The 13,257-nt window shown below is 46.8% G+C and overlaps 2 protein-coding genes across 2 annotated transcripts in view; one reads left to right on the plus strand and one right to left on the minus strand.

Moving 5' to 3' along the window:
• MEI1 (meiosis inhibitor 1) overlaps window positions 1-9,280 on the minus strand; it is a 39,389-nt gene extending 30,109 nt beyond the window's left edge. The window contains 8 exon segments of the mRNA XM_009895278.1: window positions 228-344; window positions 1,165-1,279; window positions 1,763-1,890; window positions 3,142-3,345; window positions 3,907-4,012; window positions 4,690-4,763; window positions 6,656-6,706; window positions 9,163-9,280. Of these exon segments, the coding sequence (XP_009893580.1) occupies window positions 228-344; window positions 1,165-1,279; window positions 1,763-1,890; window positions 3,142-3,345; window positions 3,907-4,012; window positions 4,690-4,763; window positions 6,656-6,704 (793 nt within the window). The 5' untranslated portion in view covers window positions 6,705-6,706; window positions 9,163-9,280.
• A 653-nt stretch (window positions 9,281-9,933) lies between these two features.
• On the plus strand, window positions 9,934-12,434 carry NHP2L1 (NHP2 non-histone chromosome protein 2-like 1 (S. cerevisiae)). The gene is made up of 3 exons (XM_009895240.1): window positions 9,934-9,939; window positions 10,814-10,934; window positions 11,908-12,434. The coding sequence occupies exons 1-3, from the start codon at window positions 9,937-9,939 to the stop codon at window positions 12,168-12,170; spliced, it is 387 nt and encodes a 128-aa protein (XP_009893542.1). The 5' UTR covers window positions 9,934-9,936; the 3' UTR covers window positions 12,171-12,434.
• The last annotated feature ends 823 nt before the right edge of the window (window positions 12,435-13,257 follow it).

Here is a 13,257-nt window from a genome sequence, read left to right on the forward strand (position 1 = left end):
GTTATTATAACCAATGCACACTCATCAGGAACTCATTAGGACCGTGACACTGTAAATTCAAGCTACATTGGACATCACAAACATGTCTGATAGGTACTTATTTTCTGACCTTTATCCATCCTGACTGGAAATTGTGATTGTGTGTAAAGCACTGAAATTCAGCTAGAGGCACAACAAATGCCCACAGTATTACCGCAGTCACTCTGTCAGAAAGGTTGATGACTCACCATAGACTGTGTGACACTTCGAGAAGAATAGGCGCTCTTCAGTTAAGAGGAGCAGGCAGCAATACACTGACCAGATGAGAATTTCACTGTTGCACGAGAGACACTCAAACAAGAATTCTGCAAACACACACACACAAAAAGAAGGTCCACCTGGTTAGAGGCAGTCTGCTCACAGCGTGGCACAGCTGCTCCTAGAACAGAGCAAAAGAAGGAGGAGGAAACGAGGAAGCATAGCAACAGCCAGGGGGAGAACGGTTGTATTATGAAATGGCAGGAATGGAGAATGGAGTGGATGCTTGGGGGTATGCTAGTCTTCAAAACAAGGTGACTGGAGACCAGAGTCCTGCAGGCAGGCATCTTCCCAGCACAAACTCAGCAGGCAGGAGCTGAATTGTGGCTCTAGCCTTTGGCACAAATGAAAAGCCACAAAGCAAGCTTTACCACAGATGCAGTGATCTTTTTTTTCCCTCAGAACTTTTACATCTCCCAAAGAATTTGTAAAATGAAAGCATTTCTGTCTTTTGGGATTACAGAGAAATAATAAACCATCTCCCACAGCCAATTCTAAACCTAAATCCTAGACCAAATTCTGTGAAAACTTACAGTATTTAGTGGGGTAAGATGGAATCCAAGTCTATTTAGGCTTGTATCTAAGGTGATCCTGCAAGAAGGACCTTGACCTCAAGGACTTGTCCAAATTCTTGCTGTGGAGACTCCATTCTGCCTGTTGACATCTGCTTCTATACTTTCAGTTGAAAACTTACTCTCCCCTTCTAATCCTAAAATCACAGTAGCTGTTTTTACTGGTATAAAATGGATACCACACACATTATGCCATCAGTGGATTTCATGGAGCCAAACTGATTCCTAAAACTAACAGCCAGGGAGTGCTTTGACATTGGGAGATGAACAGCAAGATGCTACTGCATTTCTTCACCTGGGACGTCAGCATGGATAAAAGCAGGAGCATATCTGTTAGGAGAGTGAACCAGCACTGCAGCGACACAGTGAGAACTTGCTGCCTGTAACATCTCATCTCTGGTCAACAAAAGCTGTTGGGAAACAAGTGTTAAAATGAGAGAGGAAGTCAACTATGCAGATACGAGTAGGAAACAGTTTCCTCTACATTTTAAAATGTAAAATATAAATGAAGATCTCTCTTTTGGCATGTATTTAATGGATTAAACTTGCTAAAGCAAGATAAAACACTGGACCAAATACACTCAAAAAAAACGCAACATGAGAACCACAACAGAGAAGATTATGAACAGCTCTGCCCGCACGCTTAGTCATGTTGGCACAAGTGCTGTATCAGACCTCAAGTGTGAGTGAGTAAAATCAGCTGAGGCCAGAACAAAATTTCCCCCCCTCCAGGATGCAGGAATGAGGTGATCAATGGTGGTGTCCCCATTTCCCACTGCAGCCTCTATTGCTGGTATTGGCAACAGCATACTCAAGTGCCTCAGATGAAGATTCAATACAGGCCAGCAAATTCTTTACATCTATCGATAATTCACTACCACTTCAGCAATCACCTTTTTGAGAACAAGTGGCAATGGATTTTCCCCTTCTAAAAATTCAGGGTTCTCAGACTCCTCTGTCTTTGAATTATTCATAAGAATGGACACAAAATGGTCAGATTTCAGCAGCTCCTTTAGCAAACCTGTAAAAGGGGGAGCAAGAGTGAGCACCATTGTGGGTATAACAAGGATTTTGTTAACACAGGAGAATTTACAGCCTAAGACTCGTTGCCAACTTCCTCCTCTTTCCTGCACTCCTAACAAAGGCCCTCACTTCCAGTTTAGGAAGCTTCTTCTCAGTGTCCCCAGATATTGCCATGAGCCCCATGTCTTGCAGCTCCTTGGTGCTGATGCTTTTTGCGAGGTCTGATCTGCTCCCTGTTCCTTCTCAGAGACGTGCATGCACACAGGTACGTGATCTCGGAGCACTCCACTTGCACTGTCTTCTGTGCTCTCGTACCCACCTCTAAATTTTTTCTTGGGAGAGCTCTTGACCTGCATTTTTCTCCAAGCTACAGTCAGCAACCCAACAATAACTAGACATTTTCCCTGGAATACTTCCTAGAGAACTGACATTTATCTTCCCCTTCTACTTTCACAGGCTCTTATTGAAACAGCTGTGTTTAGCTAAAGGATATCCACACACACAAAAAAGCCCTCAGTATAAAAGTATAGAGCACTGCTACAGGTATTGATGCAAATCATCAGTACCTGTCAGTACAAATTCACAAGGGGTATCATTTGAGCTATAGAATTCTACTTGCAAAGGAATCATCATCCATTTCTAGTAGCTGTGTAGATGATCTGAGGAGCAATCCAGTTCCTGCTTACCTCCTACAAGAAAAAGGAATTCCCTGGATGGTTTACAAACAAGCAATGTCAGAAAGGCTGAAATTGTGCTCACCAGCAACAGCTGATATGTGCAGTTGGAAGCATAAATGGAAAAAAGCACCACTTCCACATTAGCTTTCTAACCTAAAGAACATGATGCCCCACATCTGAAGACCATATTTGCTAGACTCGATCCCACTGCTCTACACCTGTCCAGGCATAGTGTTTGTATTTGGATACTTTGAGGGATGGTCTGTTCCTAGGATGAAACATCAAATTCAGACAGGCCAGGCCACAGTGCAAGCTCTGAAGAGACTCTTTTAAGATTAGCCAGTGCTAAGCAAACACGGAGCTCGAGGGACAACAGAGGTCTGGAGGAGCTCAGCAGCAGGTCTGGGCCATTTGATTGCTGTGGAGTAGCAGAAAGGTCTGACTGCTTCAGACAAGCAGCAAAAAGCTCCTTTAGGGAACAATCAACATTAGAACACCTACACCAGCCAAGGATTTCTTCCTCATTCTAAGCCTTGCCTTGCACCTTGCACCTTCTTTCAGCAATGCCTTACCCAAACAATTAACCTGCAACTCCTTTGTCTGCGCACGCCCCAAGGTATTCAAGAAGAGACCACACAGCCTTTCTTCAAAGTGTGCTGAGAGCCGTTCTGTGCCAACAGAAGAGGAGTACAGCTTGCCATACAAGTAGCAGACAGCAGCCTTTATACCTTCATTTGGGTACGTCAAGCCCATCAGCAGATGATCCACTAAATTACCTAGTGTGAGGAATAAAACCAGCAAACATTCACACCAATGAACTGACTTTTTAAAAGCACCAACCTATTTCCCTTGAAAACTTGCAAAAGCCCACTGGACAGACTGGTGTATGTAGATTAATGAATGACACAGTTAAGTGATGTGCTCATTACCATCTGCCCCTCTGAGCAGAGGTACAGTAATAAATGGCTCGTGGAGCTCACTGTTCACCATATGAAGATCCACCATCCCAGCTACTTCCACAAACAGCTAAGCTTGCTCACCAGACCCCCAGAGGCTGGACCAAGGAAAGAAAAACTAAATGTACGTTGCCTGTGATGCAGATGCACAAACTGTGGTTCACAGGGGCTGGTTTTGCCAGGCTGGCTAAGAGCACAACGACAAGCCTGCTATTAAGGTACTGACTTGCAATCCAGGAGGCCAGAATGCCACTCCGACTTCTGGACAGGCTTCTTGTGCGACCTTCATAAATTCACATGGGGGATGGGGAAATGCACGCATGCGTATGTGTATTTGGGCTGTGAATACCACCCTTCAGTGAGGCATGACACATTACTCACTGTGCTCTACCACCAGTATATCAGCAAAGCCTGGGATGGCGTCCACCAGCTTGCCCAAGAGAGTGAATGTGGGCAGGCTGCCTCTCATGGTAGTTGCTTTGCACAGCTGTAGACGAGACAGAGAAAAAAAATGTTTCACTAGTGAGGACACAGTCCAAAGGCAGAAACACACACAAACCAGCAAGCTCTCCATGGTGCATAATGCTCCAGAACAGGATCTTATCCTAAGCCGGCTCCTCTTCACCACTTAGGATAAACCACAGGAAAACCCTGAACGCACCACTAAGTCTCCAAAATATCTTTTAACTAATTCAAGAAATCTCTTGCTTGTTCCTCCTTTTCCCCTCTCTCCCCTCCAGCTCCTACGTGAGTGGATGAACCTGTTGAACTTCTCCCCACTTTTGCTGCTTCCCAATATTTTGTTCCCCATAGGACCATCACAAACTTAGGAATGAAGAGAGCAAGAGCCCAGGGCACAGGTTGGGAAAGTTCCTCATATCACTGAAACAGTAAGGGAGGAAAAGAAGAATCTGAGGAAGTCACACAGCTTCACAAGAGCATCATGCAGCCATAGGGCTGCAAGGCATAATGGGAACAACAGGAAAACTGCAGAGTAGACACCAACACTGCCAAAATCACAGAAGGGGAGCTGGCACTACGATATCCCACTGCAGCAGAGTCTGCATCCCAGCACAGTAACTGCAGTCTCGCAGGGCCACTCATTCCCATATCCTCAACCTCTGAAGGATTGAAAGGAAGGGCAAGGAATTAATCTTCACTCACCTCTTTTTGGCTTTCATCCAAAATGCAGCGTAAGTACTGTTCTGACTTCAGCTCCACTACAAGCCGTACCAGAACTACACAGAAGAAACAGGATCAGTAATTCACACCCAAGAGCATTCACAATCCATCTTCCACAGTGCCTTAGCAGACCAGTGAGCAAGGAGCTTAGAAATTAAATGAGCACAGAGGTGCTGAGAGAGCAGGATAACATCGGCATCCCCAGCGCTATTACTTCTGATAGCCCAGCCCGAGGTCTCTGCAGCAACATTACAGCAGTCCTGTTCTAGCTGCACTACAAACCATGCATGGAAATGAACCGCAAGCCACAAACTAAGCATCAGGACACCAAGTAAACATAAGGAACCGGAAAGGGAAGGAAACAACGGCCTAACTTAAAAGCATAAAAATTTCTGGTAACTGAATACAAGCAGGCTTCCTACACTATGAAAATTGGCCTTTAAAAACATGTTTCCAAAGAAGACACCAGAACTGCAACTGCTGAGTATCCTTAGATGCAGTCTGAGAGCTCCTTCTCCAGCTACTATTGTCCCTGAGGTAACAGTGCAGTCTATCAGCCACTCCTCCCCACTGCAGTTATGCCATATACTTTGCTAGAATGCAAGGCCCCAGTCACCTTTCTGGTACTGTTCACCTCCTCAGCCCTATGTAAGGGCTGTTATTTTTGTTTCACTGCAACTTTAAGAACTCTGTCCACTCTATCCTAATAAAAGGAATCAACAAGAATTCTGTTTACCAGGCACTGGCTGCACATCACCTGGGGTTTCCCAAACAAAATCACAAGGGAGTTGCCTGACGCTGGCAGGCTGCCTCTGCCTCCAGACGTATACCAGTGCACCAGTTTCAGGAAGCAAAGTTCATCTTCTGGTATTTTTAGAACCTGGGAACCTGAATGTTCAGCAGACAATAGCCCTCTTACTGAGACAATGTGCAGAACATTGTTCCATAGGATTTGGTAAGGCTGTCTTGGATGTATCTTGCTGTGATGGCATGACTCATTTAAAAAACACACTTTTTTGATTTGTACTCTAGGAAACCACCATTAAAAAAAAATACTAGAGACTTCTAGGTTCACCATCTCTTTGTATATCCAGGGCAATACTGGAGGTTTATCTAGGAGACCTACTTTAGCTAAAGATCTACGCATCTTAGCAGAGGCATATCTCGAGACTGGTGATTTATAGATGGTTTAATGGCCCTCCCTTGCCCTGAACTCTCAGAATCTCTAAAAACTTTCAAAAGTTAGGTAACACTAACTTAAAATTCCTCTGTTTGAGAGCATCCATCTCTCAACAGACTGGTAACATGACAGAAAGAATTCTCACCTTTTCAATACCATGTCAAGCAAGTGCCTGAAAACTGAAACCCCTCTGGAAGGAACTGCTTGCACCTCCTTTCATCTTTCATCGCTGGACAGGAAGAAATCATTGCACTGCTAATATCACTAGACTCAGCAGAGATGCCCAAGGTTAACTGGACTGCATATTCCTTTGTTAGCCCTGCAGGCGTTTCCTTCAGGTTTCAAATGAAGGACTGCTCACAGAAAGGAATCTGCAGCCTCTACAGGTAAATCCCAAATACTCTCTGACCTGAGGAGAAAGCAGTAGATCTCAAAGCTCACTGAAGCCTACAGGAAGATTTCCATTTGCTTTGAGACTTCAGTTGGGTTCAAAGATGCCAAAGATGAGGCATTGTTTAGCAGTGTAACGCATCTAAGACTAAATTCATGGTGCACACACAGAACCTGTGAGAAAAATGCTAAATATTTAAATCTGCACACACCCCCAAATACTGGAACAGCCCGCTTGTCACTGTTGCATTGATAGAAAACGGATGCTCTTCCCAATTCAAGGTGTATAGAAACTGAGCATCTCATTAGAGTTATCAGCCAAGATAGAGCCTCCCTTCACGAATTGTCAGTAACTGAGACATGGCATCTGCCTCTCACCTTCTATGAATAGGTCCAGGGCACTGCTGTCTTCCACAGTATGCAACATCCCTAAAAGGTAAACCACAATAAGACATGACACTCGTTCCTGCTTGTGATCATCAGCGCTGCAATGACGCCTTGTAAACAGAGCTGCAAATTTTTTTCAGAACTGTTTTGTTTTCCCCGCTTCACATGACACCAGCCTGACTTTGTCAGGGAAAGATGGATACTCTCAAGGAGTATCGCAAAAGGTGCCTCCATAAGCAGGACACAGGGACATGAAGGCATTCGGTTCTCTTGCAAATTTTTTATGTACTTCATAGTTGAAGTCAATGGCTCCACCTATGTAAGTAAATACGTAATTGCTACCATCGCCATACCTCACTGCATGTATCCAACATTATACATCTGAAACAACACTCCAGAATGACAGAAGTTAGAGCCCAGCTGAGAGTTGTCCTTTCTATCTCCCATTCACACCAATTACCATGAACAGTCTTCTCCCTCCACAGTACTGAAAATCCCGAGACCAAATCTGAACACCAGGTTTAAAGTATATGGAAACTATTCCAACGTTAAATTGAACCTAAAGGCACCATTTCACAAGCCACTTGTGCAACAAGAGCGTAAGACTGGATATATAAAAATAAGCCTCTGTCTCACTCTACTACACCACAACAGACGAGAAACTCTACCTCCCAGCTCCTTCCAACTTCAGGTAACTACACCATCAGGCATCTGGTTCAGACCCCCACTTCTGCCACACCAAACCACTTGTTTCAACATATCCAATCAAATTACCTCCCTTACGGAGACCCCATGACCTCTCAGAAATTTGACCAACTAAAGCAATGTTACGACATTGCAGGTGAAGAAATTACTTATTTCCTGCCTCATCTGCCCAATACTCAGTAACTTCCTTACACTTTGGAAAAGATTTGCATACAGCATTAGTGAACATTACAATATTAGCTGCATGAAATTCAGGCTTACCTAAAATTCACCATCTTCTCATACATAACACTTCACACCTAAACCTCTGTCCTCTTAATCCTATCTCTGCTGCCCTTGCTTATCCCAATATTCTCTCTCCAGAAGTATATGTACTTTCCTGAATTTACTACTAATACTTCCTCCACGGCATTGCTCAAACCTTTGGGGGTCCCTCTTACGCTCTTGCACCAAATGATCCTTGATTCATTAAAGCTTTATCCAAAATGTACATGTCATTGTTTGTAGCTCCAAGCTTAGACTGGGATTCCAACTGCTCTAGGAGTTATACCAAGTACAGTAAAATCCCAAAGCTGTCCCCAAACCATCCAATTGGAAAGCTTCTTAAAGAGAGAGAAAATTAATATTTAAAAGCAGACAAGAGCATTGAAATGCAAGCACAGGTCCCTTGTCTTCTGGAGTATTTCGTGTTAGGGTCATACAGTGTATGAATGCACTGGTCACAAGCACTACTCCATCCACATCTGTATAGGATTACCTGTACAGACAGCGCACAATAATAATTTGTGCAATGAAGAGAACTAAACCTGCACAAAGTTCTGTTTCTAACAAAGCTCCTTCTAGAACATGCACAACACAGTTTGTGCTGGAAAATCAAGTGGGAAAACACTGTTTGAATTATTCAGTGCGTCAAGGCAGGGGAAAGGGCTTGTAAGTCACTTTCCCCCAAAGAACAAGAATTATCTGTGATGTGCAAATGAGATCATGTAATTAAAGGAACCCAGTATATCTGCTCTTTGAAGGCATTCACTTTCGTACCCTGCACCTTTCTCTGCTTGCCTTACTGTTCTCTCATTTAGACCATTATTTCTTCTCCATCAAGATTTTAGATGTTTCAAAGACCTTTCCCACAGCACTGCTATGCAAACAGAAACTGGCAAGAGACGTTCAAGACCACAGAGACTGTTACGGGAAAGGCGCTTTCTGACATCCCGCTGAACACGATTCTGCTGTGAGGCTGACCCACCAGAAAGAAGCAGGTACTACAGTCCTATAGCTACAAGGACTTCTACAAATGTAAAGTGACAGTGTGAAAAAAAACCACTATGTAGATTTGTATTTTGCATATTTGCTATTAAATCCTGCAAAACCTTTTTAAGCTCACACTTTTCATTTCTGTATGAATCCTCATATAATGCCACAGTTCAGCAAGATGAGAAACCACTGAGGCATGAGACCAGAATGCGCACTCCCTGTTCTCCAGAAAGACTTTACAGATACGTCAAGATACTTTGGGAAATTACAAGAGCTTTTTGAACATGCCAATCCTGCACCTTGGGGAATAAGGAAATTAATTAACCTATTCTAAAAAAAATGACAGGCAGTTTTCCACAGGGAGTAGTAACACACCTCACACAGAATGATGGAAGCACAGAATTAGGTATTATGATATCCTTTTGCCTTTTTTTTTTTTTTCTTCAAATGTGGAGAAGCTTCACATGTATACACCTATTCCCAAAAAAAGGTAACTGCCTTTTCCCTGCTGCTGCTCTAGGCCACAGCAGTGCTCTTACCAAAGAGAGTTCTTATCAAATGAAGGCTGACCCTCTCGTCCGGTGCCAGCAGCTGGACTACTGGCAGTGCCTGCCAGGCCAGGGCATCGTGGAGACGGGAGAGGACGTGCTTCTTGCGCACCAGCTAGGGATCAGAGACAACAGCCCGTTAACACTTCGGCCCCAGCCACCCCGCTGCCCCCTGGAGGGGAGGAAGAGGTCCCAAGACGATACACCCGGGCAAGCGCCATGATACACCTGGTCAGGCCCCAGCCCCAAATTCAGCGCAGGAGAGGGGGCAGCCGGGGCGGCAGGGCGGGGACGGCTGAGGGGGGAGGCCGCAGCGGCAGCCGCGAGGGGGCCGAGGCCTCACGGCCGGCCGGCGGAGGCCAGCTCTCTGCGGGACAGGGCGGCGGTGGCGGAGCAGAGACGCTGCCCACCGGGACGCTGCCGTCGCCCAGGGTCTCCACGGCGCAGGCGAGGCAGAGCGGCGGGCGAAGCGGCAGTGTCCAGCGCGCCCCGTGCCCGCCGGCGGACCGCGCGCACCCCTCCGCCATCGCCCAAGCGCCGCCCGCCGCAGCACTGCGCATGCGCGGGGCCGCTGCCCGTAGCGGGAGGGGACCGGGGGCGGGGGGAGGGAGCGAAGGCCCCGCCCCTCCGGCCCCGCCCCGGGGCTCGCGGCCGCCTGACTTCCGGCGGCAACGCAGCGCGCAGGAGCGCGCCCCTCTCCTGCCCCTCAACGCAGCCGGGCCCAGAGGAGCGCCTGGGCCGCGCCGCCCTGCCCAGGCCGCGGCCATGGTGAGCGGGGCCGGGCACCGGTCTCCTTTTCCTTCTCTTCCTCTTCCTCAGGAGCCGCCGGGGCGGGCGTGGGGGGACGCTGCCTCCCCGGCGGCTGCGGGGCGGGGAGCACGTGGAGGCTGGTTGCGGGCCTCCTGCTCGGCGCGCTGCCCTGGAGGGAGGATGCCCGGGGGGGGGGCGGCTGGCGGTGCTGTGGGTACTGAGTGATGGGGGACATGCTCCCCCGGCCTCGCTGTGCCCCTGCGGAGCGGCGGGAGTGTGTGCTCGGTCGGCGGGAGAGCGGCCGGGGCAGGGCTGTAGCGGCGTGGGAGGGCGGGCAGGCGGCGGAGCACCGCGGCGTGGGCCGCCCCGGTCGGGTGCCGGGAGCGCCGGCGTCGGCTGCAGCCGTGGGAGCTGAAGGAGTTGCCGTTCTGCCAGTGCTGGTCGTTAATGCCGCTTGTGACTCGTTCCGCTACGCCATTGATGTTAATATTGAGAAGCTACTTGTAGTTTGCAGAAATGTGTGCTTTTCTCGGGATTTCTGTAAAATTCATGTCTGAGCTTGTTCACTCGCTGCTGGCAGGAGCTTGTTCCTTCATTTTATGTAGTATCCGTGTTGATACTGAAGACTGCCTGTAAATTCACTGCTGCTGGTTTGTAGGATCTAAGTTGGCTGTCTTTGTGAGTAGAGATACTATCTATTTCAAATGTAAGAAGCATCCCTCTTTATAAATAAATTGTAGTGGGGTTTTTCGTGTATGTGCAGAGCAACTGTGAATAGTGAATTGACTCCAGTAGTCAATATGTATGGTGGATGTGATGCCTATGTAGTGTCGTTCAGAACAAAGCCCTCTTTGCTCCTGTTGTAATATCCTCTACTTTTTGCTTTCTCTAGAGTGAGGCAGAAGTGAATCCCAAAGCTTACCCCCTGGCTGATGCACAGCTCACCAAAACGCTACTGGATCTTGTGCAGCAATCCTGCAACTACAAGCAGCTACGCAAGGGAGCCAATGAAGGTGAGGCCCGTGTGTTGTGAAGTGTACTAGAAATCATAGCAAGGATTTTGTGAGAAGCTGTGGCTAGAGATTGTCTCCGTAGTGGTGGGCCACTAATGTTACATAGACCTGGATATTGCGAGCATTCCTCTCCTCCCTCCTCCTTATAGCCTGCCTAAGCATTATTCAGGGACAGAGATAAGCTGTAATATTTTCAACATTTGTATACAGTTCTAGTAGATGTCCTGGTGTGTGTCCTGTGATTACATGGCACTGGCATTACCAGATGCCTAGCCAGTTTAGAATCATAAAAAGCTTTGGGTTTGAGGGGACCTCTGGAGGTCTTAAGTGCAACCTTCTCAGAGAGCAGTTGACTTCACAGTTGGATCAGGTTGCTTGGGGCTTTGCCTAGTCAAGCTTTAAAAAAACCTATCTATAAGGACAGAAGCTCCACGATCTCTCAGGATCCATGTCCCATAGCTTAAACCCCTCTCATAAAGGGGTGGGTGGGTGTAATTCCAGCACGTCCCCAGAATCTCCCTGACGAAACAGTCAGTGTGCAAATTGTCCTTTTGCCTGTGTGCTCACAGGGCGTTCTGTGTCCATCTAATCTGCAGTCCCCCTGAAGCAGTAGAAGACAGCAGCCACATCCCCATCCCCCCTTGCTCCCACCTCTCTTCTCCTGGCTAAACAAACCCAGCTCCTTCATCCGTGGTATGCCCCAGCTCCCTGCCTGTCAGCAGCCCTGGGCTTGCCTCGCTCCCTTGTGACTCTCTCCTCTGGGCTCAAGGGTGGCGCTGGGCACAGTACCCTTGGCACAACGCTGTGAATAACCCCCTCCCTGGCCCTATAGCTGCTGTTTTCCTTTGGCCTGTCCTCATGCTACCACTAGATCTCCTCCTTGCTCATGCCAATTTCAACATCTCCTTATGTTGTTTTTCATTAGATGTCCTTTCCAGAAAGACCTAGACTTACACTTCAGTTTCTTTTACAGCCACCAAAACACTGAACCGAGGGATAGCAGAGTTTATTGTGATGGCGGCAGATGCTGAGCCCTTGGAGATCATCCTGCACCTCCCCCTTCTCTGCGAGGACAAGAATGTACCTTACGTGTTTGTGCGCTCCAAGCAAGCCCTGGGCCGGGCATGCGGTGTTTCCCGGCCTGTTATTGCCTGCTCCATCACCATCAAGGAAGGATCACAGCTAAAGCCTCAGATCCAGTCTGTCCAGCAAGCTATAGAAAGACTGTTGGTCTAAATACCCATGAGTTAAAGTGTGTCTGGAATAGGAAAGTTGAAGTCAGGGGGAATTCATTTCTAACTTCAGTTGAGATTACAATTTTGATATCAGTGTTTCATTTCAAAACACCACATTTTTGTTTAATAATGGCTTAATTCTTAGTGCTTCTCCTCTTCCCCCCCCCCCTTTTCTATTATTCCACCCCAACACATTCATTCTTATTGTATTACTTCTTGAAAAGTGATTGTACAATTGTATTTCCTGATTGATGTTTAAAAGAAAGAAAAAAAAAAATCCCCCCTTATCTCCATGCCTGCCTGCTCAGGGCTTTTTTAACCCACCCATTAGCTTACTCTACGTTGCGGTATTTCTGCTAAGCTTCAGCCTCTAACAGGTGTGAGTAACCCTGGTTTCTGAATGGTTTTAGTTTACTGAGGATCAGGCATATCGGTTCCCTGCACGGTGTGTGCATGCAGGCAGCTGGAGTTGTTGTTTTAAGTGATGGAGCAGCGCAGACCATGTATAAGGCAGGCAGTGGCTACTGTGTAGCAGCAGACGGAGCCAAGATCAGTACACATAGCACAACCCTTTTTCTTCTTGAAACCAGACAAGAGACTTCTGTAAGAGGTGTACGGGCAGCAGAAATCATACGGCAGTGCACAAGGGGAAATCTCATATCTCGCTTATTTTTAAATACTGACTTTTTAAGAAAAATAAAATTGCTGACAAAGCTAAATACAATTGTCATTCCCTTTGGGAAGCCTTTGCAACTAACTGAAATGTTCCTACTTGTAAAGCTAAACTGCTCAGAGATTGCCTAAAGGTTATTGCGGTGTAATAGTTCATACTTCTTCAGTTTTCTTTGTGTGGACTGTATCAACGAGCTTGGATTTCTAGGGTATTTAGGTACAAAACATGTGGTAGAGAACAGCCTGCTGTGGCTGACAAGTAGACTACCTAATGCTTTTAGGGAAGCTGTTGTACTGTAGTCACCTGAGTAAAGATAAACCCTTTTAAGTCATTGCCAAGGCAACAGAGAGCAAGTACTTTTTCACATAAAGTAACTTGTGTCTCAAGAAGAGAATGTCAGATAATCTAATGTTCT

The sequence above is a fragment of the Charadrius vociferus genome, unplaced genomic scaffold, assembly GCF_000708025.1.
Source record: "Charadrius vociferus isolate BGI_N301 unplaced genomic scaffold, ASM70802v2 scaffold251, whole genome shotgun sequence".
Taxonomy (NCBI): Eukaryota; Metazoa; Chordata; class Aves; order Charadriiformes; family Charadriidae; genus Charadrius; species Charadrius vociferus.